This window comes from Engystomops pustulosus, unplaced genomic scaffold (genome assembly GCF_040894005.1).
Source record: "Engystomops pustulosus unplaced genomic scaffold, aEngPut4.maternal MAT_SCAFFOLD_169, whole genome shotgun sequence".
Taxonomy (NCBI): domain Eukaryota; kingdom Metazoa; phylum Chordata; class Amphibia; order Anura; family Leptodactylidae; genus Engystomops; species Engystomops pustulosus.
Genome location: NW_027285049.1, coordinates 79375 through 107153, shown reverse-complemented (window position 1 = coordinate 107153; position 27779 = coordinate 79375). Strand labels below are relative to the sequence as shown.

Below are 27779 nucleotides of genomic sequence, written 5' to 3'. Positions count from 1 at the left end.
AGTAAACCAACCAAGAGGAGAAGGGGAGAAGTAAACCACCCGAGAGGAGAAGGGAAGAAGTAAACCACCCGAGAGGAGAAAGGGAGAAGTAAACCACCCGAGAGGAGAAGGGAAGAAGTAAACCACCCGAGAGGAGAAACTGAGAAGTAAACCACCCGAGAGGAGAAGCGGAGAAGTGAACCACCCGAGAGGAGAAGCGGAGAAGTGAACCACCCGAGAGGAGAAGCAGAGAAGTAAACCACCCGAGAGGGGAAGGGGAGAGGTAAACCACCCGAGAGGAGAAACGGAGAAGTAAACCACCCGAGAGGAGAAGGGGAGAAGTAAACCACCCGAGAGGGGAAGCGGAGAAGTAAACCACCCGAGAGGAGAAGCGGAGAAGTAAACCACCCGAGAGGAGAAACGGAGAAGTAAACCACCCAAGAGGAGAAACGGAGAAGTAAACCACCCGAGAGGAGAAACGGAGAAGTAAACCACCCGAGAGGAGAAACAGAGAAGTAAACCACCCGAGAGGAGAAACGGAGAAGTTAACCACCCGAGAGGAGAAGCGGAGAAGTAAACCACCCGAGAGGAGAAACGGAGAAGTGAACCACCCGAGAGGAGAAACGGAGAAGTAAACCATCCGAGAGGAGAAGGGGAGAAGTAAACCACCCGAGAGGAGAAAGGGAGTAGTAAACCACCCGAGAGGAGAAGGGAAGAAGTAAACCACCCGAGAGGAGAAACGGAGAAGTAAACCACCCGAGAGGGGAAATGGTAAAGTAAACCACCCGAGAGGAGAAACGGAGAAGTAAATCACCCGAGAGGAGAAACGGAGAAGTAAACCACCCGAGAGGAGAAACGGAGAAGTAAACCACCCGAGAGGAGAAACGGAGAAGTAAACCACCCGAGAGGAGAAGCGGAGAAGTGAACCACCCGAGAGGAGAAGGGGAGAAGTAAACCACCCGAGAGGAGAAGGGGAGAAGTAAACCACCCGAGAGGAGAAACGGAGAAGTAAACCACCCGAGAGGAGAAACGGAGAAGTAAACCACCCGAGGGGGGAAGGGGAGAAGTTAACCACCCGAGAGGAGAAACGGAGAAGTAAACCACCCGAGAGGGGAAATGGTGAAGTAAACCACCCGAGAGGAGAAGCGGAGAAGTTAACCACCCGAGAGGAGAAACGGAGAAGTAAACCACCCGAGAGGGGAAATGGTGAAGTAAACCACCCGAGAGGAGAAACAGAGAAGTAAACCACCTGAGAGGAAAAACGGAGAAGTAAACCACCCGAGAGGAGAAACGGAGAAGTAAACCACCCGAGAGGAGAAACAGAGAAGTAAACTACCCGAGAGGAGAAACGGAGAAGTAAACCACCCGAGAGGAGAAACAGAGAAGTAAACCATCCGAGAGGAGAAACGGAGAAGTAAACCACCCGAGAGGAGAAGCAGAGAAGTAAACCACCCGAGAGGGGAAATGGTGAAGTAAACCACCCGAGAGGAGAAACAGAGAAGTAAACCACCCGAGAGGAGAAGGGGAGAAGTAAACCACCCGAGGGGAAACGGAGAAGTAAACCACCCGAGAGGGGAAACGGAGAAGTAAACCACCCGAGAGGAGAAACGGAGAAGTAAACCACCTGAGAGGAGAAGGGGAGAAGTAAACCACCCGAGAGGAGAAACGGAGAAGTAAACCACCCGAGAGGAGAAACGGAGAAGTAAACCACCCGAGAGGAGAAACGGAGAAGTAAACCACCCGAGAGGAGAAACGGAGGAGTAAACCACCCGAAGGGAGAAGGGGAGAAGTTAACCACCCGAGAGGAGAAACGGAGAAGTAAACCACCCGAGAGGGGAAATGGTGAAGTAAACCACCCGAGAGGGGAAGCGGAGAAGTAAACCACCTGAGAGGAGAAGCGGAGAAGTAAACCACCCGAGAGGAGAAACGGAGAAGTAAACCACCCGAGAGGAGAAACGGAGAAGTAAACCACCCGAGAGGAGAAACGGAGAAGTAAACCACCCGAGAGGAGAAACAGAGAAGTAAACCACCCAAGAGGAGAAACGGAGAAGTAAACCACCCGAGAGGAGAAGCGGAGAAGTAAACCACCCGAGAGGAGAAACGGAGAAGTGAACCACCCGAGAGGAGAAACGGAGAAGTAAACCACCCGAGAGGAGAAGGGGAGAAGTAAACCACCCGAGAGGAGAAGGGAAGAAGTAAACCACCCGAGAGGAGAAAGGGAGAAGTAAACCACCCGAGAGGAGAAGGGAAGAAGTAAACCACCCGAGAGGAGAAACTGAGAAGTAAACCAACCAAGAGGAGAAGGGGAGAAGTGAACCACCCGAGAGGAGAAAAGGAGAAGTAAACCACCCGAGAGGAGAAACGGAGAAGTAAACCACCCGAGAGGAGAAGCGGAGAAGTAAACCACCCGAGGGGGGAAGGGGAGAAGTAAACCACCCGAGAGGAGAAGCGGAGAAGTGAACCACCCGAGAGGAGAAGCGGAGAAGTGAACCACCCGAGAGGAGAAGCAGAGAAGTAAACCACCCGAGAGGGGAAGGGGAGAGGTAAACCACCCGAGAGGAGAAATGGAGAAGTAAACCACCCGAGAGGAGAAGGGGAGAAGTAAACCACCCGAGAGGGGAAGTGGAGAAGTAAACCACCCGAGAGGAGAAGCGGAGAAGTAAACCACCCGAGAGGAGAAACGGAGAAGTAAACCACCCGAGAGGAGAAACGGAGAAGTAAACCACCCGAGAGGAGAAACGGAGAAGTAAACCACCCGAGAGGAGAAACAGAGAAGTAAACCACCCGAGAGGAGAAACGGAGAAGTAAACCACCCGAGAGGAGAAGCGGAGAAGTAAACCACCCGAGAAAAGAAACGGAGAAGTGAACCACCCGAGAGGAGAAACGGAGAAGTAAACCATCCGAGAGGAGAAGGGGAGAAGTAAACCACCCGAGAGGAGAAAGGGAGAAGTAAACCACCCGAGAGGAGAAACAGAGAAGTAAACCACCCGAGAGGAGAAACGGAGAAGTAAACCACCCGAGAGGGGAAATGGTGAAGTAAACCACCCGAGAGGAGAAACGGAGAAGTAAATCACCCGAGAGGAGAAACGGAGAAGTAAACCACCCGAGAGGAGAAACAGAGAAGTAAACCACCTGAGAGGAAAAACGGAGAAGTAAACCACCCGAGAGGAGAAACGGAGAAGTAAACCACCCGAGAGGAGAAACAGAGAAGTAAACTACCCGAGAGGAGAAACGGAGAAGTAAACCACCCGAGAGGAGAAACAGAGAAGTAAACTACCCGAGAGGAGAAACGGAGAAGTAAACCACCCGAGAGGAGAAGCAGAGAAGTAAACCACCCGAGAGGGGAAATGGTGAAGTAAACCACCCGAGAGGAGAAACAGAGAAGTAAACCACCCGAGAGGAGAAGGGGAGAAGTAAACCACCCGAGAGGGGAAACGGAGAAGTAAACCACCCGAGAGGGGAAACGGAGAAGTAAACCACCCGAGAGGAGAAACGGAGAAGTAAACCACCCGAGAGGAGAAGGGGAGAAGTAAACCACCCGAGAGGAGAAACGGAGAAGTAAACCACCCGAGAGGAGAAACGGAGAAGTAAACCACCCGAGAGGAGAAACGGAGAAGTAAACCACCCGAGAGGAGAAACGGAGAAGTAAACCACCCGAGAGGAGAAACGGAGGAGTAAACCACCCGAAGGGAGAAGGGGAGAAGTTAACCACCCGAGAGGAGAAACGGAGAAGTAAACCACCCGAGAGGGGAAATGGTGAAGTAAACCACCCGAGAGGGGAAGCGGAGAAGTAAACCACCTGAGAGGAGAAGCGGAGAAGTAAACCACCCGAGAGGAGAAACGGAGAAGTAAACCACCCGAGAGGAGAAACGGAGAAGTAAACCACCCGAGAGGAGAAACGGAGAAGTAAACCACCCGAGAGGAGAAACAGAGAAGTAAACCACCCAAGAGGAGAAACGGAGAAGTAAACCACCCGAGAGGAGAAGCGGAGAAGTAAACCACCCGAGAGGAGAAACGGAGAAGTGAACCACCCGAGAGGAGAAACGGAGAAGTAAACCACCCGAGAGGAGAAGGGGAGAAGTAAACCACCCGAGAGGAGAAGGGAAGAAGTAAACCACCCGAGAGGAGAAAGGGAGAAGTAAACCACCCGAGAGGAGAAGGGAAGAAGTAAACCACCCGAGAGGAGAAACTGAGAAGTAAACCAACCAAGAGGAGAAGGGGAGAAGTGAACCACCCGAGAGGAGAAAAGGAGAAGTAAACCACCCGAGAGGAGAAACGGAGAAGTAAACCACCCGAGAGGAGAAGCGGAGAAGTAAACCACCCGAGGGGGGAAGGGGAGAAGTAAACCACCCGAGAGGAGAAGCGGAGAAGTGAACCACCCGAGAGGAGAAGCGGAGAAGTGAACCACCCGAGAGGAGAAGCAGAGAAGTAAACCACCCGAGAGGGGAAGGGGAGAGGTAAACCACCCGAGAGGAGAAATGGAGAAGTAAACCACCCGAGAGGAGAAGGGGAGAAGTAAACCACCCGAGAGGGGAAGTGGAGAAGTAAACCACCCGAGAGGAGAAGCGGAGAAGTAAACCACCCGAGAGGAGAAACGGAGAAGTAAACCACCCGAGAGGAGAAACGGAGAAGTAAACCACCCGAGAGGAGAAACGGAGAAGTAAACCACCCGAGAGGAGAAACAGAGAAGTAAACCACCCGAGAGGAGAAACGGAGAAGTAAACCACCTGAGAGGAGAAGCGGAGAAGTAAACCACCCGAGAAAAGAAACGGAGAAGTGAACCACCCGAGAGGAGAAACGGAGAAGTAAACCATCCGAGAGGAGAAGGGGAGAAGTAAACCACCCGAGAGGAGAAAGGGAGAAGTAAACCACCCGAGAGGAGAAACAGAGAAGTAAACCACCCGAGAGGAGAAACGGAGAAGTAAACCACCCGAGAGGGGAAATGGTGAAGTAAACCACCCGAGAGGAGAAACGGAGAAGTAAATCACCCGAGAGGAGAAACGGACAAGTAAACCACCCGAGAGGAGAAACGGAGAAGTAAACCACCCGAGAGGAGAAACGGAGAAGTAAACCACCCGAGAGGAGAAACGGAGAAGTAAACCACCGAGAGGAGAAACGGAGGAGTAAACCACCCGAGGGGGGAAGGGAAGAAGTTAACCACCCGAGAGGAGAAACGGAGAAGGAAACCACCCGAGAGGGGAAATGGTGAAGTAAACCACCCGAGAGTAGAAGCGGAGAAGTGAACCACCCGAGAGGAGAAGCGGAGAAGTTAACCACCCGAGAGGAGAAACGGAGAAGTAAATCACCCGAGAGGGGAAATGGTGAAGTAAACCACCCGAGAGGAGAAACAGAGAAGTAAACCACCCGAGAGGAAAAACGGAGAAGTAAACCACCCGAGAGGAGAAACGGAGAAGTAAACCACCCGAGAGGAGAAACAGAGAAGTAAACCACCCGAGAGGAGAAGCGGAGAAGTAAACCACCCGAGAGGAGAAGCGGAGAAGTGAACCACCCGAGAGGAGAAACGGAGAAGTAAACCACCCGAGAGGAGAAACGGAGAAGTAAACCACCCGAGAGGAGAAGCGGAGAAGTAAACCACCCGAGGGGGGAAGGGGAGAAGTAAACCACCCGAGGGGGGAAGGGGAGAAGTAAACCACCCGAGAGGAGAAGCGGAGAAGTGAACCACCCGAGAGGAGAAGCGGAGAAGTGAACCACCCGAGAGGAGAAGCAGAGAAGTAAACCACCCGAGAGGGGAAGGGGAGAGGTAAACCACCCGAGAGGAGAAACGGAGAAGTAAACCACCCGAGAGGAGAAGGGGAGAAGTAAACCACCCGAGAGGGGAAGCGGAGAAGTAAACCACCCGAGAGGAGAAGCGGAGAAGTAAACCACCCGAGAGGAGAAACGGAGAAGTAAACCACCCGAGAGGAAAAACGGAGAAGTAAACCACCCGAGAGGAGAAACGGAGAAGTAAACCACCCGAGAGGAGAAACAGAGAAGTAAACTACCTGAGAGGAGAAACGGAGAAGTAAACCACCCGAGAGGAGAAACAGAGAAGTAAACCATCCGAGAGGAGAAACGGAGAAGTAAACCACCCGAGAGGAGAAGCAGAGAAGTAAACCACCCGAGAGGGGAAATGGTGAAGTAAACCACCCGAGAGGAGAAACAGAGAAGTAAACCACCCGAGAGGAGAAGGGGAGAAGTAAACCACCCGAGAGGGGAAACGGAGAAGTAAACCACCCGAGAGGGGAAACGGAGAAGTAAACCACCCGAGAGGAGAAACGGAGAAGTAAACCACCCGAGAGGAGAAGGGGAGAAGTAAACCACCCGAGAGGAGAAACGGAGAAGTAAACCACCCGAGAGGAGAAACGGAGAAGTAAACCACCCGAGAGGAGAAACGGAGAAGTAAACCACCCGAGAGGAGAAACGGAGGAGTAAACCACCCGAAGGGAGAAGGGGAGAAGTTAACCACCCGAGAGGAGAAACAGAGAAGTAAACCACCCGAGAGGGGAAATGGTGAAGTAAACCACCCGAGAGGGGAAGCGGAGAAGTAAACCACCTGAGAGGAGAAGCGGAGAAGTAAACCACCCGAGAGGAGAAACGGAGAAGTAAACCACCCGAGAGGAGAAACGGAGAAGTAAACCACCCGAGAGGAGAAACGGAGAAGTAAACCACCCGAGAGGAGAAACAGAGAAGTAAACCACCCAAGAGGAGAAACGGAGAAGTAAACCACCCGAGAGGAGAAGCGGAGAAGTAAACCACCCAAGAGGAGAAACGGAGAAGTGAACCACCCGAGAGGAGAAACGGAGAAGTAAACCACCCGAGAGGAGAAGGGGAGAAGTAAACCACCCGAGAGGAGAAGGGAAGAAGTAAACCACCCGAGAGGAGAAAGGGAGAAGTAAACCACCCGAGAGGAGAAGGGAAGAAGTAAACCACCCGAGAGGAGAAACTGAGAAGTAAACCAACCAAGAGGAGAAGGGGAGAAGTGAACCACCCGAGAGGAGAAAAGGAGAAGTAAACCACCCGAGAGGAGAAACGGAGAAGTAAACCACCCGAGAGGAGAAGCGGAGAAGTAAACCACCCGAAGGGGGAAGGGGAGAAGTAAACCACCCGAGAGGAGAAGCGGAGAAGTGAACCACCCGAGAGGAGAAGCGGAGAAGTGAACCACCCAAAGGAGAAGCAGAGAAGTAAACCACCCGAGAGGGGAAGGGGAGAGGTAAACCACCCAGAGGAGAAATGGAGAAGTAAACCACCCGAGAGGAGAAGGGGAGAAGTAAACCACCCGAGAGGGGAAGTGGAGAAGTAAACCACCCGAGAGGAGAAGCGGAGAAGTAAACCACCCGAGAGGAGAAACGGAGAAGTAAACCACCCGAGAGGAGAAACGGAGAAGTAAACCACCCGAGAGGAGAAACGGAGAAGTAAACCACCCGAGAGGAGAAACAGAGAAGTAAACCACCCGAGAGGAGAAACGGAGAAGTAAACCACCCGAGAGGAGAAGCGGAGAAGTAAACCACCCGAGAAAAGAAACGGAGAAGTGAACCACCCGAGAGGAGAAACGGAGAAGTAAACCATCCGAGAGGAGAAGGGGAGAAGTAAACCACCCGAGAGGAGAAAGGGAGAAGTAAACCACCCGAGAGGAGAAACAGAGAAGTAAACCACCCGAGAGGAGAAACGGAGAAGTAAACCACCCGAGAGGGGAAATGGTGAAGTAAACCACCCGAGAGGAGAAACGGAGAAGTAAATCACCCGAGAGGAGAAACGGAGAAGTAAACCACCCGAGAGGAGAAACGGAGAAGTAAACCACCCGAGAGGAGAAACGGAGAAGTAAACCACCCGAGAGGAGAAACGGAGAAGTAAACCACCCGAGAGGAGAAACGGAGAAGTAAACCACCGAGAGGAGAAACGGAGGAGTAAACCACCCGAGGGGGGAAGGGAAGAAGTTAACCACCCGAGAGGAGAAACGGAGAAGGAAACCACCCGAGAGGGGAAATGGTGAAGTAAACCACCCGAGAGTAGAAGCGGAGAAGTGAACCACCCGAGAGGAGAAGCGGAGAAGTTAACCACCCGAGAGGAGAAACGGAGAAGTAAATCACCCGAGAGGGGAAATGGTGAAGTAAACCACCCGAGAGGAGAAACAGAGAAGTAAACCACCCGAGAGGAAAAACGGAGAAGTAAACCACCCGAGAGGAGAAACGGAGAAGTAAACCACCCGAGAGGAGAAACAGAGAAGTAAACCACCCGAGAGGAGAAGCGGAGAAGTAAACCACCCGAGAGGAGAAGCGGAGAAGTGAACCACCCGAGAGGAGAAACGGAGAAGTAAACCACCCGAGAGGAGAAACGGAGAAGTAAACCACCCGAGAGGAGAAGCGGAGAAGTAAACCACCCGAGGGGGGAAGGGGAGAAGTAAACCACCCGAGGGGGGAAGGGGAGAAGTAAACCACCCGAGAGGAGAAGCGGAGAAGTGAACCACCCGAGAGGAGAAGCGGAGAAGTGAACCACCCGAGAGGAGAAGCAGAGAAGTAAACCACCCGAGAGGGGAAGGGGAGAGGTAAACCACCCGAGAGGAGAAACGGAGAAGTAAACCACCCGAGAGGAGAAGGGGAGAAGTAAACCACCCGAGAGGGGAAGCGGAGAAGTAAACCACCCGAGAGGAGAAGCGGAGAAGTAAACCACCCGAGAGGAGAAACGGAGAAGTAAACCACCCGAGAGGAGAAACGGAGAAGTAAACCACCCGAGAGGAGAAACGGAGAAGTAAACCACCCGAGAGGAGAAACGGAGAAGTAAACCACCCGAGAGGAGAAACGGAGAAGTAAACCACCCGAGAGGAGAAACAGAGAAGTAAACCACCCGAGAGGAGAAACGGAGAAGTAAACCACCCGAGAGGAGAAGCGGAGAAGTAAACCACCCGAGAGGAGAAACGGAGAAGTGAACCACCCGAGAGGAGAAACGGAGAAGTAAACCATCCGAGAGGAGAAGGGGAGAAGTAAACCACCCGAGAGGAGAAAGGGAGAAGTAAACCACCCGAGAGGAGAAGGGAAGAAGTAAACCACCCGAGAGGAGAAACGGAGAAGTAAACCACCCGAGAGGGGAAATGGTAAAGTAAACCACCCGAGAGGAGAAACGGAGAAGTAAATCACCCGAGAGGAGAAACGGAGAAGTAAACCACCCGAGAGGAGAAACGGAGAAGTAAACCACCCGAGAGGAGAAACGGAGAAGTAAACCACCCGAGAGGAGAAGCGGAGAAGTGAACCACCCGAGAGAAGGGGAGAAGTAAACCACCCGAGAGGAGAAGGGGAGAAGTAAACCACCCGAGAGGAGAAACGGAGAAGTAAACCACCCGAGAGGAGAAACGGAGGAGTAAACCACCCGAGGGGGGAAGGGGAGAAGTTAACCACCCGAGAGGAGTAACGGAGAAGTAAACCACCCGAGAGGGGAAATGGTGAAGTAAACCACCCGAGAGGAGAAACGGAGAAGTGAACCACCCGAGAGGAGAAGCGGAGAAGTTAACCACCCGAGAGGAGAAACGGAGAAGTAAACCACCCGAGAGGGGAAATGGTGAAGTAAACCACCCGAGAGGAGAAACAGAGAAGTAAACCACCTGAGAGGAAAAACGGAGAAGTAAACCACCCGAGAGGAGAAACGGAGAAGTAAACCACCCGAGAGGAGAAACAGAGAAGTAAACTACCCGAGAGGAGAAACGGAGAAGTAAACCACCCGAGAGGAGAAACGGAGAAGTAAACCACCCGAGAGGGGAAATGGTGAAGTAAACCACCCGAGAGGAGAAACGGAGAAGTAAACCACCCGAGAGGAGAAGCGGAGAAGTTAACCACCCGAGAGGAGAAACGGAGAAGTAAACCACCCGAGAGGGGAAATGGTGAAGTAAACCACCCGAGAGGAGAAACAGAGAAGTAAACCACCTGAGAGGAAAAACGGAGAAGTAAACCACCCGAGAGGAGAAACGGAGAAGTAAACCACCCGAGAGGAGAAACAGAGAAGTAAACTACCCGAGAGGAGATACGGAGAAGTAAACCACCCGAGAGGAGAAACAGAGAAGTAAACCATCCGAGAGGAGAAACGGAGAAGTAAACCACCCGAGAGGAGAAGCAGAGAAGTAAACCACCCGAGAGGGGAAATGGTGAAGTAAACCACCCGAGAGGAGAAACAGAGAAGTAAACCACCCGAGAGGAGAAGGGGAGAAGTAAACCACCCGAGAGGGGAAACGGAGAAGTAAACCACCCGAGAGGGGAAACGGAGAAGTAAACCACCCGAGAGGAGAAAAGGAGAAGTAAACCACCCGAGAGGAGAAGGGGAGAAGTAAACCACCCGAGAGGAGAAACGGAGAAGTAAACCACCCGAGAGGAGAAACGGAGAAGTAAACCACCCGAGAGGAGAAACGGAGAAGTAAACCACCCGAGAGGAGAAACGGAGAAGTAAACCACCCGAGAGGAGAAACGAAGGAGTAAACCACCCGAAGGGGGAAGGGGAGAAGTTAACCACCCGAGAGGAGAAACGGAGAAGTAAACCACCCGAGAGGGGAAATGGTGAAGTAAACCACCCGAGAGGGGAAGCGGAGAAGTAAACCACCTGAGAGGAGAAGCGGAGAAGTAAACCACCCGAGAGGAGAAACGGAGAAGTAAACCACCCGAGAGGAGAAACGGAGAAGTAAACCACCCGAGAGGAGAAACGGAGAAGTAAACCACCCGAGAGGAGAAACAGAGAAGTAAACCACCCAAGAGGAGAAACGGAGAAGTAAACCACCCGAGAGGAGAAGCGGAGAAGTAAACCACCCGAGAGGAGAAACGGAGAATTGAACCACCCGAGAGGAGAAACGGAGAAGTAAACCACCCGAGAGGAGAAGGGGAGAAGTAAACCACCCGAGAGGAGAAGGGAAGAAGTAAACCACCCGAGAGGAGAAAGGGAGAAGTAAACCACCCGAGAGGAGAAGGGAAGAAGTAAACCACCCGAGAGGAGAAACTGAGAAGTAAACCAACCAAGAGGAGAAGGGGAGAAGTGAACCACCCGAGAGGAGAAAAGGAGAAGTAAACCACCCGAGAGGAGAAACGGAGAAGTAAACCACCCGAGAGGAGAAGCGGAGAAGTAAACCACCCGAGGGGGGAAGGGGAGAAGTAAACCAACCGAGAGGAGAAGCGGAGAAGTGAACCACCCGAGAGGAGAAGCGGAGAAGTGAACCACCCGAGAGGAGAAGCAGAGAAGTAAACCACCCGAGAGGGGAAGGGGAGAGGTAAACCACCCGAGAGGAGAAATGGAGAAGTAAACCACCCGAGAGGAGAAGGGGAGAAGTAAACCACCCGAGAGGGGAAGTGGAGAAGTAAACCACCCGAGAGGAGAAGCGGAGAAGTAAACCACCCGAGAGGAGAAACGGAGAAGTAAACCACCCGAGAGGAGAAACGGAGAAGTAAACCACCCGAGAGGAGAAACGGAGAAGTAAACCACCCGAGAGGAGAAACAGAGAAGTAAACCACCCGAGAGGAGAAACGGAGAAGTAAACCACCCGAGAGGAGAAGCGGAGAAGTAAACCACCCGAGAGGAGAAACGGAGAAGTGAACCACCCGAGAGGAGAAACGGAGAAGTAAACCATCCGAGAGGAGAAGGGGAGAAGTAAACCACCCGAGAGGAGAAAGGGAGAAGTAAACCACCCGAGAGGAGAAACAGAGAAGTAAACCACCCGAGAGGAGAAACGGAGAAGTAAACCACCCGAGAGGGGAAATGGTGAAGTAAACCACCCGAGAGGAGAAACGGAGAAGTAAATCACCCGAGAGGAGAAACGGAGAAGTAAACCACCCGAGAGGAGAAACGGAGAAGTAAACCACCCGAGAGGAGAAACGGAGAAGTAAACCACCCGAGAGGAGAAACGGAGAAGTAAACCACCCGAGAGGAGAAACGGAGAAGTAAACCACCGAGAGGAGAAACGGAGGAGTAAACCACCCGAGGGGGGAAGGGAAGAAGTTAACCACCCGAGAGGAGAAACGGAGAAGGAAACCACCCGAGAGGGGAAATGGTGAAGTAAACCACCCGAGAGGAGAAGCGGAGAAGTGAACCACCCGAGAGGAGAAGCGGAGAAGTTAACCACCCGAGAGGAGAAACGGAGAAGTAAATCACCCGAGAGGGGAAATGGTGAAGTAAACAACCCGAGAGGAGAAACAGAGAAGTAAACCACCCGAGAGGAAAAACGGAGAAGTAAACCACCCGAGAGGAGAAACGGAGAAGTAAACCACCCGAGAGGAGAAACAGAGAAGTAAACCACCCGAGAGGAGAAACGGAGAAGTAAACCACCCGAGAGGAGAAACAGAGAAGTAAACCACCCGAGAGGAGAAACGGAGAAGTAAACCACCCGAGAGGAGAAACAGAGAAGTAAACCACCCGAGAGGGGAAATGGTGAAGTAAACCACCCGAGAGGAGAAACAGAGAAGTAAACCACCCGAGAGGAGAAGGGGAGAAGTAAACCACCCGAGAGGGGAAACGGAGAAGTAAACCACCCGAGAGGGGAAACGGAGAAGTAAACCACCCGAGAGGAGAAACGGAGAAGTAAACCACCCGAGAGGAGAAGGGGAGAAGTAAACCACCCGAGAGGAGAAACGGAGAAGTAAACCACCCGAGAGGAGAAACGGAGAAGTAAACCACCCGAGAGGAGAAACGGAGAAGTAAACCACCCGAGAGGAGAAACGGAGGAGTAAACCACCCGAGGGGGGAAGGGGAGAAGTTAACCACCCGAGAGGAGAAACGGAGAAGTAAACCACCCGAGAGGGGAAATGGTGAAGTAAACCACCCGAGAGGGGAAGCGGAGAAGTAAACCACCCGAGAGGAGAAGTGGAGAAGTAAACCACCCGAGAGGAGAAACGGAGAAGTAAACCACCCGAGAGGAGAAACGGAGAAGTAAACCACCCGAGAGGAGAAACGGAGAAGTAAACCACCCGAGAGGAGAAACAGAGAAGTAAACCACCCGAGAGGAGAAACGGAGAAGTAAACCACCCGAGAGGAGAAGCGGAGAAGTAAACCACCCGAGAGGAGAAGCGGAGAAGTAAGCCACCCGAGAGGAGAAACGGAGAAGTGAACCACCCGAGAGGAGAAACGGAGAAGTAAACCACCCGAGAGGAGAAGGGGAGAAGTAAACCACCCGAGAGGAGAAGGGAAGAAGTAAACCACCCGAGAGGAGAAAGGGAGAAGTACACCACCCGAGAGGAGAAGGGAAGAAGTAAACCACCCGAGAGGAGAAACTGAGAAGTAAACCAACCAAGAGGAGAAGGGGAGAAGTGAACCACCCGAGAGGAGAAAAGGAGAAGTAAACCACAAGAGAGGAGAAACGGAGAAGTAAACCACCCGAGAGGAGAAGGGGAGAAGTAAACCACCCGAGAGGGGAAACGGAGAAGTAAACCACCCGAAAGGAGAAACGGAGAAGTAAACCACGCGAGAGGAGAAAGGGAGAAGTAAACCACCCGAGAGGGGAAACGGAGAAGTAAACCACCCGAGAGGAGAAACGGTGAAGTAAACCACCCGAGAGGAGAAGGGGAGAAGTAAACCACCCGAGAGGGGAAACAGAGAAGTAAACCACCCGAAAGGAGAAACGGAGAAGTAAACCACCCGAGAGGAGAAAGGGAGAAGTAAACCACCCGAGAGGGGAAACGGAGAAGTAAACCACCCGAGAGGAGAAACGGTGAAGTAAACCACCCGAGAGGAGAAACGGAACAGTAAACCACCCGAGAGGAGAAGGGAAGAAGTAAACCACCCGAGAGGAGAAACGGTGAAGTAAACCACCCGAGAGGAGAAGGGAAGAAGAAAACCACCCGAGAGGAGAAACGGTGAAGTAAACCACCCGAGAGGAGAAACGGTGAAGTAAACCACCCGAGAGGAGAAGCGGAGAAGTAAACCACCCGGGAGGAGAAACGGAGAAGTAAACCACCCGAGAGGAGAAACGGAGAAGTAAACCACCCGAGAGGAGAAACGGAGAAGTAAACCACCCGAGAGGAGAAACAGAGAAGTAAACCACCCGAGAGGAGAAACGGAGAAGTAAACCACCCGAGAGGAGAAGCGGAGAAGTAAACCACCCGAGAGGAGAAACGAAGAAGTGAACCACCCGAGAGGAGAAACGGAGAAGTAAACCATCCGAGAGGAGAAGGGGAGAAGTAAACCACCCGAGAGGAGAAAGGGAGAAGTAAACCACCCGAGAGGAGAAGGGAAGAAGTAAACCACCCGAGAGGAGAAACGGAGAAGTAAACCACCCGAGAGGAGAAACGGAGAAGTAAACCCCCCGAGAGGAGAAACGGAGAAGTAAACCACCCGAGAGGAGAAACGGAGAAGTAAACCACCCGAGAGGAGAAACGGAGAAGTAAACCACCCGAGAGGAGAAACGGAGAAGTAAACCACCGAGAGGAGAAACGGAGAAGTAAATCACCCGAGAGGAGAAACGGAGAAGTAAACCACCCGAGAGGAGAAACGGAGAAGTAAACCACCCGAGAGGAGAAACGGAGAAGTAAACCACCCGAGAGGAGAAACGGAGAAGTAAACCACCCGAGAGGAGAAACGGAGAAGTAAACCACCGAGAGGAGAAACGGAGGAGTAAACCACCCGAGGGGGGAAGGGGAGAAGTTAACCACCCGAGAGGAGAAACGGAGAAGGAAACCACCCGAGAGGGGAAATGGTGAAGTAAGCCACCCGAGAGGAGAAGCGGAGAAGTGAACCACCCGAGAAAAGAAGCGGAGAAGTTAACCACCCGAGAGGAGAAACGGAGAAGTAAACCACCCGAGAGGGGAAATGGTGAAGTAAACCACCCGAGAGGAGAAACAGAGAAGTAAACCACCCGAGAGGAAAAACGGAGAAGTAAACCACCCGAGAGGAGAAACGGAGAAGTAAACCACCCGAGAGGAGAAACAGAGAAGTAAACCACCCGAGAGGAGAAACGGAGAAGTAAACCACCCGAGAGGAGAAACAGAGAAGTAAACCACCCGAGAGGAGAAGGGAAGAAGTAAACCACCCGAGAGGAGAAACGGTGAAGTAAACCACCCGAGAGGAGAAGGGAAGAAGTAAACCACCCGAGAGGAGAAACGGTGAAGTAAACCACACGAGAGGAGAAGGGAAGAAGTAAACCACCCGAGAGGAGAAACGGTGAAGTAAACCACCCGAGAGGAGAAACGGTGAAGTAAACCACCCGAGAGGAGAAGCGGAGAAGTAAACCACCCGAGAGGAGAAACGGAGAAGTAAACCACCCGAGAGGAGAAACGGAGAAGTAAACCACCCGAGAGGAGAAACGGAGAAGTAAACCACCCGAGAGGAGAAACAGAGAAGTAAACCACCCGAGAGGAGAAACGGAGAAGTAAACCACCCGAGAGGAGAAGCGGAGAAGTAAACCACCCGAGAGGAGAAACGGAGAAGTGAACCACCCGAGAGGAGAAACGGAGAAGTAAACCATCCGAGAGGAGAAGGGGAGAAGTAAACCACCCGAGAGGAGAAAGGGAGAAGTAAACCACCCGAGAGGAGAAGGGAAGAAGTAAACCACCCGAGAGGAGAAACGGAGAAGTAAACCACCCGAGAGGGGAAATGGTGAAGTAAACCACCCGAGAGGAGAAACGGAGAAGTAAATCACCCGAGAGGAGAAACGGAGAAGTAAACCACCCGAGAGGAGAAACGGAGAAGTAAACCACCCGAGAGGAGAAACGGAGAAGTAAACCACCCGAGAGGAGAAACGGAGAAGTAAACCACCGAGAGGAGAAACGGAGGAGTAAACCACCCGAGGGGGGAAGGGGAGAAGTTAACCACCCGAGAGGAGAAACGGAGAAGGAAACCACCCGAGAGGGGAAATGGTGAAGTAAACCACCCGAGAGGAGAAACAGAGAAGTAAACCACCCGAGAGGAAAAACGGAGAAGTAAACCACCCGAGAGGAGAAGCGGAGAAGTGAACCACCCGAGAGGAGAAACGGAGAAGTAAACCACCCGAGAGGAGAAGCGGAGAAGTGAACCACCCGAGAGGAGAAGCGGAGAAGTTAACCACCCGAGAGGAGAAACGGAGAAGTAAACCACCCGAGAGGGGAAATGGTGAAGTAAACCACCCGAGAGGAGAAACAGAGAAGTAAACCACCCGAGAGGAAAAACGGAGAAGTAAACCACCCGAGAGGAGAAACGGAGAAGTAAACCACCCGAGAGGAGAAACAGAGAAGTAAACCACCCGAGAGGAGAAACGGAGAAGTAAACCACCCGAGAGGAGAAACAGAGAAGTGAACCACCCGAGAGGAGAAACGGAGAAGTAAACCACCCGAGAGGAGAAACAGAGAAGTAAACCACCCGAGAGGGGAAATGGTGAAGTAAACCACCCGAGAGGAGAAACAGAGAAGTAAACCACCCGAGAGGAGAAGGGGAGAAGTAAACCACCCGAGAGGGGAAACGGAGAAGTAAACCACCCGAGAGGGGAAACGGAGAAGTAAACCACCCGAGAGGAGAAACGGAGAAGTAAACCACCCGAGAGGAGAAGAGGAGAAGTAAACCACCCGAGAGGAGAAACGGAGAAGTAAACCACCCGAGAGGAGAAACGGAGAAGTAAACCACCCGAGAGGAGAAACGGAGAAGTAAACCACCCGAGAGGAGAAACGGAGGAGTAAACCACCCGAGGGGGGAAGGGGAGAAGTTAACCACCCGAGAGGAGAAACGGAGAAGTAAACCACCCGAGAGGGGAAATGGTGAAGTAAACCACCCGAGAGGGGAAGCGGAGAAGTAAACCACCCGAGAGGAGAAGCGGAGAAGTAAACCACCCGAGAGGAGAAACAGAGAAGTGAACCACCCGAGAGGAGAAACGGAGAAGTAAACCACCCGAGAGGAGAAACAGAGAAGTAAACCACCCGAGAGGGGAAATGGTGAAGTAAACCACCCGAGAGGAGAAACAGAGAAGTAAACCACCCGAGAGGAAAAACGGAGAAGTAAACCACCCGAGAGGAGAAACGGAGAAGTAAACCACCCGAGAGGAGAAGCGGAGAAGTGAACCACCCGAGAGGAGAAGCGGAGAAGTTAACCACCCGAGAGGAGAAACGGAGAAGTAAACCACCCGAGAGGGGAAATGGTGAAGTAAACCACCCGAGAGGAGAAACAGAGAAGTAAACCACCCGAGAGGAAAAACGGAGAAGTAAACCACCCGAGAGGAGAAACGGAGAAGTAAACCACCCGAGAGGAGAAACAGAGAAGTAAACCACCCGAGAGGAGAAACGGAGAAGTAAACCACCCGAGAGGAGAAACAGAGAAGTGAACCACCCGAGAGGAGAAACGGAGAAGTAAACCACCCGAGAGGAGAAACAGAGAAGTAAACCACCCGAGAGGGGAAATGGTGAAGTAAACCACCCGAGAGGAGAAACAGAGAAGTAAACCACCCGAGAGGAGAAGGGGAGAAGTAAACCACCCGAGAGGGGAAACGGAGAAGTAAACCACCCGAGAGGGGAAACGGAGAAGTAAACCACCCGAGAGGAGAAACGGAGAAGTAAACCACCCGAGAGGAGAAGGGGAGAAGTAAACCACCCGAGAGGAGAAACGGAGAAGTAAACCACCCGAGAGGAGAAACGGAGAAGTAAACCACCCGAGAGGAGAAACGGAGAAGTAAACCACCCGAGAGGAGAAACGGAGGAGTAAACCACCTGAGGGGGGAAGGGGAGAAGTTAACCACCCGAGAGGAGAAACGGAGAAGTAAACCACCCGAGAGGGGAAATGGTGAAGTAAACCACCCGAGAGGGGAAGCGGAGAAGTAAACCACCCGAGAGGAGAAGCGGAGAAGTAAACCACCCGAGAGGAGAAACGGAGAAGTAAACCACTCGAGAGGAGAAACGGAGAAGTAAACCACCCGAGAGGAGAAACGGAGAAGTAAACCACCCGAGAGGAGAAACAGAGAAGTAAACCACCCGAGAGGAGAAACGGAGAAGTAAACCACCCGAGAGGAGAAGCAGAGAAGTAAACCACCCGAGAGGAGAAACGGAGAAGTGAACCACCCGAGAGGAGAAACGGAGAAGTAAACCACCCGAGAGGAGAAGGGGAGAAGTAAACCACCCGAGAGGAGAAGGGAAGAAGTAAACCACCCGAGAGGAGAAAGGGAGAAGTAAACCACCCGAGAGGAGAAGGGAAGAAGTAAACCACCCGAGAGGAGAAACTGAGAAGTAAACCAACCAAGAGGAGAAGGGGAGAAGTGAACCACCCGAGAGGAGAAAAGGAGAAGTAAACCACAAGAGAGGAGAAACGGAGAAGTAAACCACCCGAGAGGAGAAGGGGAGAAGTAAACCACCCGAGAGGGGAAACGGAGAAGTAAACCACCCGAAAGGAGAAACGGAGAAGTAAACCACGCGAGAGGAGAAAGGGAGAAGTAAACCACCCGAGAGGGGAAACGGAGAAGTAAACCACCCGAGAGGAGAAACGGTGAAGTAAACCACCCGAGAGGAGAAGGGGAGAAGTAAACCACCCGAGAGGGGAAACAGAGAAGTAAACCACCCGAAAGGAGAAACGGAGAAGTAAACCACCCGAGAGGAGAAAGGGAGAAGTAAACCACCCGAGAGGGGAAACGGAGAAGTAAACCACCCGAGAGGAGAAACGGTGAAGTAAACCACCCGAGAGGAGAAACGGAACAGTAAACCACCCGAGAGGAGAAGGGAAGAAGTAAACCACCCGAGAGGAGAAACGGTGAAGTAAACCACCCGAGAGGAGAAGGGAAGAAGTAAACCACCCGAGAGGAGAAACGGTGATGTAAACCACCCGAGAGGAGAAGGGAAGAAGTAAACCACCCGAGAGGAGAAACGGTGAAGTAAACCACCCGAGAGGAGAAACGGTGAAGTAAACCACCCGAGAGGAGAAATGGAGAAGTAAACCACCCGAGAGGGAAAATGGTGAAGTAAACCACCCGAGAGGAGAAACAGAGAAGTAAACCACCCGAGAGGAGAAACGGAGAAGTAAACCACCCGAGAGGAGAGGCGGAGAAGTAAACCACCCGAGGGGGGAAGAGGAGAAGAAAACCACCCGAGAGGAGAAGCGGAGAAGTGAACCACCCGAGAGGAGAAGCGGAAAATGAACCACCCGAGAGGAGATGCGGAGAAGTAAACCACCCGAGAGGGGAAGGAGAGAAGTAAACCACCCGAGAGGAGAAACAGAGAAGTAAACCACCTGAGAGGAGAAGGGGAGAAGTAAACCACTCGAGAGGGGAAGCGGAGAAGTAAACCACCCGAGAGGAGAAGCGGAGAAGTAAACCACCCGAGAGGAGAAGGGGAAAAGTAAACCACCCGAGAGGAGAAACGGAGAAGTAAACCACCCGAGAGGAGAAACGGAGAAGAAAAACCACCCGAGAGGAGAAATGGAGAAGTAAACCACCCGAGAGGAGAAACAGAGAAGTAAACCACCCGAGAGGAGAAACGGAGAAGTTAACCACCCGAGAGGAGAAACAGAGAAGTAAACCACCCGAGAGGAGAAACGGAGAAGTAAACCACCCGAGAGGAGAAGCAGGGAAGGAAACCACCCGAGAGGAGAAACAGAGATTTAAACCACAAGAGAGGAGAAACGGAGAAGTAAACCACCCGAGAGGAGAAACGGAGAAGTAAACCACAAGAGAGGAGAAACGGAGAAGAAAACCACCCGAGAGGAGAAAGGGAGAAGTAAACCACCCGAGAGGAGAAACGGAGAAGTAAACCACCCGAGAGGAGAAGCGGAGAAGTAAACCACCCGAGAGGAGAAGCGGAGAAGTAAACCACCCGAGAGGAGAAGCGGAGAAATAAACCACCCGAGAGGAGAAGGGGAGAAGTAAACCACCCGAGAGGAGAAGGGGAGAAGTAAACCACCCGAGAGGAGAAACGGAGAAGTAAACCACCCGAGAGGAGAAGCGGAGAAGTAAACCACCCGAGAGGAGAAACGGAGAAGTGAACCACCCGAGAGGAGAAGGGGAGAAGTAAACCACCCGAGAGGAGAAGGGGAGAAGTAAACCACCCCAGAGGAGAAAGGGAGAAGTAAACCACTCGAGAGGAGAAGGGAAGAAGTAAACCACCCGAGAGGAGAAACTGAGAAGTAAACCAACCAAGGGGAGAAGGGGAGAAGTAAACCACCCGAGAGGAGAAGAGGAGAAGTAAACCACCCGAGAGGAGAAACGGAGAAGTAAACCACAAGAGAGGAGAAACGGAGAAGAAAACCACCCGAGAGGAGAAAGGGAGAAGTAAACCACCCGAGAGGAGAAGGGGAGAAGTAAACCACCCGAGAGGGGAAACGGAGAAGTAAACCACCCGAGAGGAGAAACTGAGAAGTAAACCACCCGAGAGGAGAAGGGGAGAAGTAAACCACCTGAGAGGGGAAACGGAGAAGTAAACCACCCGAGAGGAGAAACGGAGAAGTAAACCACCCGAGAGGAGAAACGGTGAAGTAAACTACCCGAGAGGAGAAGGGAAGAAGTAAACCACCCAAGAGGAGAAACAGAGAAGTAAACCACCCGAGAGGAGAAACGGAGAAGTAAACAACCCGAGAGGAGAAACGGAGAAGTAAACCACCCGAGAGGAGAAACGGAGAAGTGAACCACCCGAGAGGAGAAGGGGAGAAGTAAACCACCCGAGAGGAGAAGGGGAGAAGTAAACCACCAGAGAGGGGAAACGGAAAAGTAAACCACCCGAGAGGAGAAACAGAGAAGTAAACCACCCGAGAGGAGAAACAGAGAAGTAAACCACCCGAGAGGAGAAACGGAGAAGTAAACCACCCGAGAGGAGAAACGGAGAAGTAAACCACCCGAGAGGAGAAACGGAGAAGTAAACCACCCGAGAGGAGAAGCGGAGAAGTAAACCACCCGAGAGGAGAAACGGAGAAGTAAACCTCCCGAGAGGAGAAACAGAGAAGTAAACCACCCGAGAGGAGAAGCGGAGAAGTAAACCACCCGAGAGGAGAAAGGGAGAAGTAAACCACCCGAGAGGAGAAGGGGAGAAGTAAACCACCCGAGAGGAGAAGGGGAGAAGTAAACCACCCGAGAGGAGAAACGGAGAAGTAAACCACCCGAGAGGAGAATCGAAGAAGTAAACCACCCGAGAGGGGAAGCGGAGAAGTGAACCACCCGAGAGGAGAAGGGGAGAAGTAAACCACCCGAGAGGAGAAACGGAGAAGTAAACCTCCCGAGAAGAGAAGCGGAGAAGTAAACCACCCGAGAGGAGAAGGGGAGAAGTAAACCACCCGATAGGAGAAGGGGAGAAGTAAACCAGCCGAGAGGAAAACCGGAGAAGTAAACCACCCGAGAGGAGAAACGGAGAAGTAAACCACCCGAGAGGAGAAGTGGAGAAGTAAACCACCCGAGAGGAGAAACGGAGAAGTAAACCACCCGAGAGGAGAATCGAAGAAGTAAACCACCCGAGAGGAGAAGGGGAGAAGTAAACCACCCGAGAGTAGAAACGGAGTAGTAAACCACCCGAGAGGAGAAAAGGAGAAGTAAACTACCTGAGAGGAGAAGGGGAGAAGTAAACCACCCGAGAGGAGAAACGGAGAAGTAAACCTCCCGAGAGGAGAAGCGGAGAAGTAAACCACCCGAGAGGAGAAACTGAGAAGTAAACCACCCGAGAGGAGAAACGGAGAAGTAAACCACCCGAGAGGAGAATCGGAGAAGTAAACCACCCGAGAGGAGAAACGGAGAAGTAAACCACCCGAGAGGAGAAACGGAGAAGTAAACCACCCGAGAGGAGACACAGAGAAGTAAACCACCCGAGAGGAGAAACGGAGAAGTAAACCACCCGAGAGGAGAAACTGAGAAGTAATCCACCCGAGAGGAGAAACGGAGACTTAAACCACCCGAGAGGAGAAACAGAGAAGTAAACCACCCGAGAGGAGAAGGGGAGAAGTAAACCACCCGAGAGGAGAAACAGAGAAGTAAACCACCCGAGAGGAGAAGCGGAAAAGTAAACCACCCGAGAGGAGAAACGGAGAAGTAAACCACCCGAGTGGAAAAACAGAGAAGTAGACCATCCGAGAGGAGAAGGGTAGAAGTAAACAAACCGAGAGGAGAAGGGGAGAAGTAAACCACCCGAGAGGAGAAACGGAGAAGTAAACCACCCGAGAGGAGAAACGGAGAAGTAAACCACCCGAGAGGAGAAGCGGAGAAGTAAACCAGCCGAGAGGAGAAACAGAGAAGTAAACCACCCGAGAGGAGAAGGGGAGAAGTAAACCACCCGAGATGGGAAGGGGAGAAGTAAACAAACCGAGAGGAGAAGGGGAGAAGTAAACCACCCGAGAGGAGAAGGGGAGAAGTAAACCACCCGTGAGGAGAAGGGGAGAAGTAAACCACCCGTGAGGAGAAGGGGAGAAGTTAACCACCCCAGAAGAGAAACGGAGAAGTAAACCACTCGAGAGGAGAAGTGGAGAAATAAACCACCCGAGAGGAGAAACGGAGAAGTAAACCACCCGAGAGGAGAAACGGAGAAGTAATCCACCCGAGAGGAGAAACGGAGAACTAAACCACCCGAGAGGAGAAACGGAGAAGTAAACCACCCGAGAGGAGAAGTGGAGAAATAAACCACCCGAGAGGAGAAAAGGAGAAGTAAACCACCCGAGAGGAGAAGGGGAGAAGTAAACCACCCGAGAGTAGAAACGGAGAAGTAAACCTCCCGAGAGGAGAAGCGGAGAAGTAAACCACCCGAGAGGAGAAACTGAGAAGTAAACCACCCGAGAGGAGAAACGGAGAAGTAAACCACCCGAGAGGAGAATCGGAGAAGTAAACCACCCGAGAGGAGAAATTGAGAAGTAAACCACCCGAGAGGAGAAACAGAGAAGTAAACCACCCGAGAGGAGAAACGGAGAAGTAAACCACCCGAGAGGAGAAACAGAGAAGTAAACCACCCGAGAGGAGAAACGGAGAAGTAAACCACCCGAGAGGAGAAACTGAGAAGTAATCCACCCGAGAGGAGAAACGGAGCCGTAAACCACCCGAGAGGAGAAGGGGAGAAGTAAACCACCCGAGAGGAGAAGGGGAGAAGTTAACCACCCGAGAGGAGAAACGGAGAAGTAAACCACCCGAGAGGAGAAGGGGAGAAGTAAACCACCCGAGAGGAGAAACAGAGAAGTAAACCACCCGAGAGGAGAAGCGGAAAAGTAAACCACCCGAGAGGAGAAACGGAGAAGGAAACCACCCGAGAGGAGAAACTGAGAAGTAAACCACCCGAGAGGAGAAACAGAGAAGTAGACCATCCGAGAGGACAAGGGTAGAAGTAAACAAACCGAGAGGAGAAGGGGAGAAGTAAACAAACCGAGAGGAGAAACGGAGAAGTAAACCACCCGAGAGGAGAAACGGAGAAGTAAACCACCCGAGAGGAGAAGCGGAGAAGTAAACCACCCGAGAGGAGAAACAGAGAAGTAAACCACCCGAGAGGAGAAGGGGAGAAGTAAACCACCCGAGAGGGGAAGGGGAGAAGTAAACAAACCGAGAGGAGAAGGGGAGAAGTAAACCACCCGAGAGGAGAAGGGGAGAAGTAAACCACCCGTGAGGAGAAGGGGAGAAGTAAACCAACCGTGAGGGGAAGGGGAGAAGTAAACAAACCGAGAGGAGAAGGGGAGAAGTAAACCACCCGAGAGGAGAAGGGGAGAAGTAAACCACCCCAGAGGAGAAACGGAGAAGTAAACCACCCGAGAGGAGAAGTGGAGAAATAAACCACCCGAGAGGAGAAACGGAGAAGTAAACCACCCGAGAGGTGAAACGGAGAAGTAATCCACCCGAGAGGAGAAACGGAGAACTAAACCACCCGAGAGGAGAAACGGAGAAGTAAACCACCCGAGAGGAGAAGTGGAGAAATAAACCACCCGAGAGGAGAAACGGAGAAGTAAACCACCCGAGAGGAGAAACGGAGAAGTAATCCACCCGAGAGGAGAAACGGAGAACTAAACCACCCGAGAGGAGAAATGGAGAAGTAAACCACCCGAGAGGAGAAGGGGGAGAAGTAAACCACCTGAGAGGGGAAGGGGAGAAGTAAACCACCTGAGAGGGGAAGGGGAGAAGTAAACCACCCGAGAGGAGAAGCGGAGTAGTAAACCACCCGAGAGGAGAAATGGAGAAGTAAACCACCCGAGAGGAGAAATGGAGAAGTAAACCACCCGAGAGGAGAAATGGAGAAGTAAACCACCCGAGAGGAGAAATGGAGAAGTAAACCACCCGAGAGGGGAAATGGTGAAGTAAACCACCCGAGAGGAGAAGGGGAGAAGTAAACCACCCGAGAGGGGAAACGGAGAAGTAAACCACCCGAGAGGGGAAACAGAGAAGTAAACCACCCGAGAGGAGAAACGAAGAAGTAAACCACCCGAGAGGAGAAGCGGAGAAGTAAACCACCTGAGAAGATAAGGAGAGAAGTAAACCACCCAAGAAGATAAGGAGAGAAGTAAACCACCCTAGAGGAGAAGGGGAGAAGTAAACCACATCCTCTATACTTCACCTTCCCAGTCCACTCCACGCCTTTCCAAATAGAGAAGTAAACCATCACCCAGGAAAGTGCCAGGGTGCACGCCAAGGGCCAACGAATATTCCCCGGTTCTCCAAGTCCACCTGTGACCTGATGCATATTCCTCCTACAATGCAAACAATAAGGGTGGAAGCAGGAAAAAGAAGGATCTAAGGAACATGGTTGTCAGAAACTGTGCCACACCTGTCTACAGGCCATGTGTGGTACTGCAGCTTAGCAACATTCACTTAAAGTGAACCTGTCATCTGAAATAAACCACTGCCGGTATGTAATGAAGCAGCTGAACACCTTGCAGATCATGTCTGTTTCATGGCCCAGTGCGGTGACATCGTCCAAAAGATCAACTTTGAAGTGACATGTAATTTAGCTGTATAAAGTCAAGGAGGCTGAGAGTTTAACACTGAAGTCAAGCTCTTCTCACTTCATATGTGTGATTGATTGTCCTACATTCAGACACATGCTGATCTCTCCGCCTCCATGACTTTATACAACCAAATTACAACTCACTTTAAAGATGATTTTCTGAATGATGTCCTCACACAGGGCCATGAAAGAAACACGATCTGGAAGTTGTTAATCTGCTTCACAACATGCTGGTAATGGTTAATTAGGTTAATTTCTGATGACAGGTTCCCTTTAAATGCCCTTGATCTCTGCAAGATAAGACACAATGGGCCAGATGTATCGCTGTTCTGCGATCAAGTCTCAGAATTATCACCAGTTACAGCCATCTGTGATGATGAGTTCCTGCCTCTTATTAATCACGTTACTGGATCCCCCAGTGCTGATCTCCTGCTGCCCCCCTGTAATTCTGCCCAGTACCCCCCTTAAGACACCAGTGTGGTCATCCTGCTACAAGGGACACTTCTCTTTCCTGTCTGCAGCTCCCCCTCACTTCTCTTCTATCCTGCTACATGGCGACACTTCTCTTTACAGTCTGCCCTACAAACTTCTCTTCTATCCTGCTACACAGGAGACTTCTCTGTCCTGTCTGCAGCTCCCACTCACTTCTCTTCTATCCTGCTCCATGGGGACACTTCTCTGTACTGTCTGCAGCTCCCACTCACTTCTCTTCTATCCTACTACACGGAGACAATTCTCTGTACTGTCTGCAACTCCCACTCACTTCTATTCTATCCTGCTACTCAGGAGACTTCTCTGTCCTGTCTGCAGCTCCCACTCACTTCTCTTCTATCCTGCTACACACAGACTTCTCTGTCCTGCCTGCAGCTCCCACTCACTTCTCTTCTATCCTGCTACATGGGACACTTCTCTGTCCTGTCTGCAGCTCCCACTCACTTCTATTCTATCCTGCTACACGGGGGACACTTCTCTGTCCTGTCTGCAGCTCCCACTCACTTCTCTTCTTTCCTGCTACACGGGACACTTCTCCGTCCTGCCTGCAGCTCCCACTTACTTCTCTTCTATCCTGCTACACAGGGACACTTCTCTGTCGTGTCTGCAGCTCTCACTCACTCACTTCTCTTCTATCCTGCTACACGGCGACACTTCTCTGTACTGTCTGCCCTACAAACTTCTCCTCTATCCTGCTACACGGTGCACTTCTCTGTCCTGTCTGCAGCTCCCACTCACTTCTCTTCTATCCTTCTACACGGAGACAATTCTCTGTCCTGTCTGCAGCTCCCACTCACTTCTATTCTATCCTGCTAACTGGGAGACTTCTCTATCCTGTCTGCAGCTCCCGCTCACTTCTCTTCTATCCTGCTACACGTGACACTTCTCTGTCCTGTCTGCAGCTCTCACTCACCTCTCTTCTATCCTGCTACACCGGGACACTTCTCTATCCTGTCTGCATCTCTCACTCACTTCTATTCTATCCTTATACACGGGGACAATTCTCTATCCTGCCTGCAACTCCCACTCACTTCTCTTCTATCCTGCTACATGGGACACTTCTCTATCCTGTCTGCAGCTCCTACTCCCTTCTCTTCTATCCTGCTACATGGGACACTTCTCCGTCCTGTCTGCCCTACAAACTTCTCTTCTATCCTGCTACACGGGGCATTTCTCTGTCCTGTCTGCCGCTCCCACTCACTTCTCTTCTATCCTGCTACACGGCGAATCTTCTCTGGACTGTCTGCCTTACAAACTTCTCTTCTATCCTTATACATAGGGCACTTCTCTATCCTGTCTGCAGCTATCACTCACTTCTCTTGTATCCTGCTACACGGGGACACTTCTCTGTACTGTCTGCAGATCCCACTCACTTCTCTTCTATCCTGCTACACGGAGACAATTCTCTGTACTGTCTGACCTACAAACTTCTCTTCTACCCTGCTACACGGGACACTTCTCTGTCCTGTCTGCAGCTCCCACTCACTTCTCTTCTATCCTGCTAGACAGGAACACTTCTCTGTCCTGTCTGCCGCTCCCACTCACTTCTCTTCTATCCTGCTACACGGCGAATCTTCTCTGGACTGTCTGCCTTACAAACTTCTCTTCTATCCTGATACATAGGGCACTTCTCTATCCTGTCTGCAGCTATCACTCACTTCTCTTGTATCCTGCTACTCAGGAGACTTCTCTGTCCTGTCTGCAGCTCCCACTCACTTCTCTTCTATCCTGCTACACACAGACTTCTCTGTCCTGCCTGCAGCTCCCACTCACTTCTCTTCTATCCTGCTACATGGGACACTTCTCTGTCCTGTCTGCAGCTCCCACTCACTTCTATTCTATCCTGCTACACGGGGGACACTTCTCTGTCCTGTCTGCAGCTCCCACTCACTTCTCTTCTATCCTGCTACACGGGACACTTCTCCGTCCTGCCTGCAGCTCCCACTTACTTCTCGTCTATCCTGCTACACAGGGACACTTCTCTGTCGTGTCTGCAGCTCTCACTCACTTCTCTTCTATCCTGCTACACGGCGACACTTCTCTGTACTGTCTGCCCTACAAACTTCTCCTCTATCCTGCTACACGGTGCACTTCTCTGTCCTGTCTGCAGCTCCCACTCACTTCTCTTCTATCCTGCTACACGGAGACAATTCTCTGTCCTGTCTGCAGCTCCCACTCACTTCTATTCTATCCTGCTAACTGGGAGACTTCTCTATCCTGTCTGCAGCTCCCGCTCACTTCTCTTCTATCCTGCTACACGTGACACTTCTCTGTCCTGTCTGCAGCTCTCACTCACCTCTCTTCTATCCTGCTACACCGGGACACTTCTCTATCCTGTCTGCATCTCTCACTCACTTCTATTCTATCCTTATACACGGGGACAATTCTCTATCCTGCCTGCAACTCCCACTCACTTCTCTTCTATCCTGCTACATGGGACACTTCTCTATCCTGTCTGCAGCTCCTACTCCCTTCTCTTCTATCCTGCTACATGGGACACTTCTCCGTCCTGTCTGCCCTACA

The 27779-nt window shown here is 51.8% G+C and overlaps 1 protein-coding gene across 1 annotated transcript in view; it reads right to left on the bottom strand.

Annotated features, from left to right (window-relative positions):
- LOC140108670 (sodium- and chloride-dependent GABA transporter 1-like) overlaps positions 1–27779 on the bottom strand; it is a 50492-nt gene that overhangs the window by 5387 nt on the left and 17326 nt on the right. The window contains exon 5 of the mRNA XM_072131892.1: positions 24375–24507. Coding sequence (XP_071987993.1) covers positions 24375–24507 — 133 coding nt within the window. The remainder of the gene's footprint in view (positions 1–24374; positions 24508–27779) is intronic.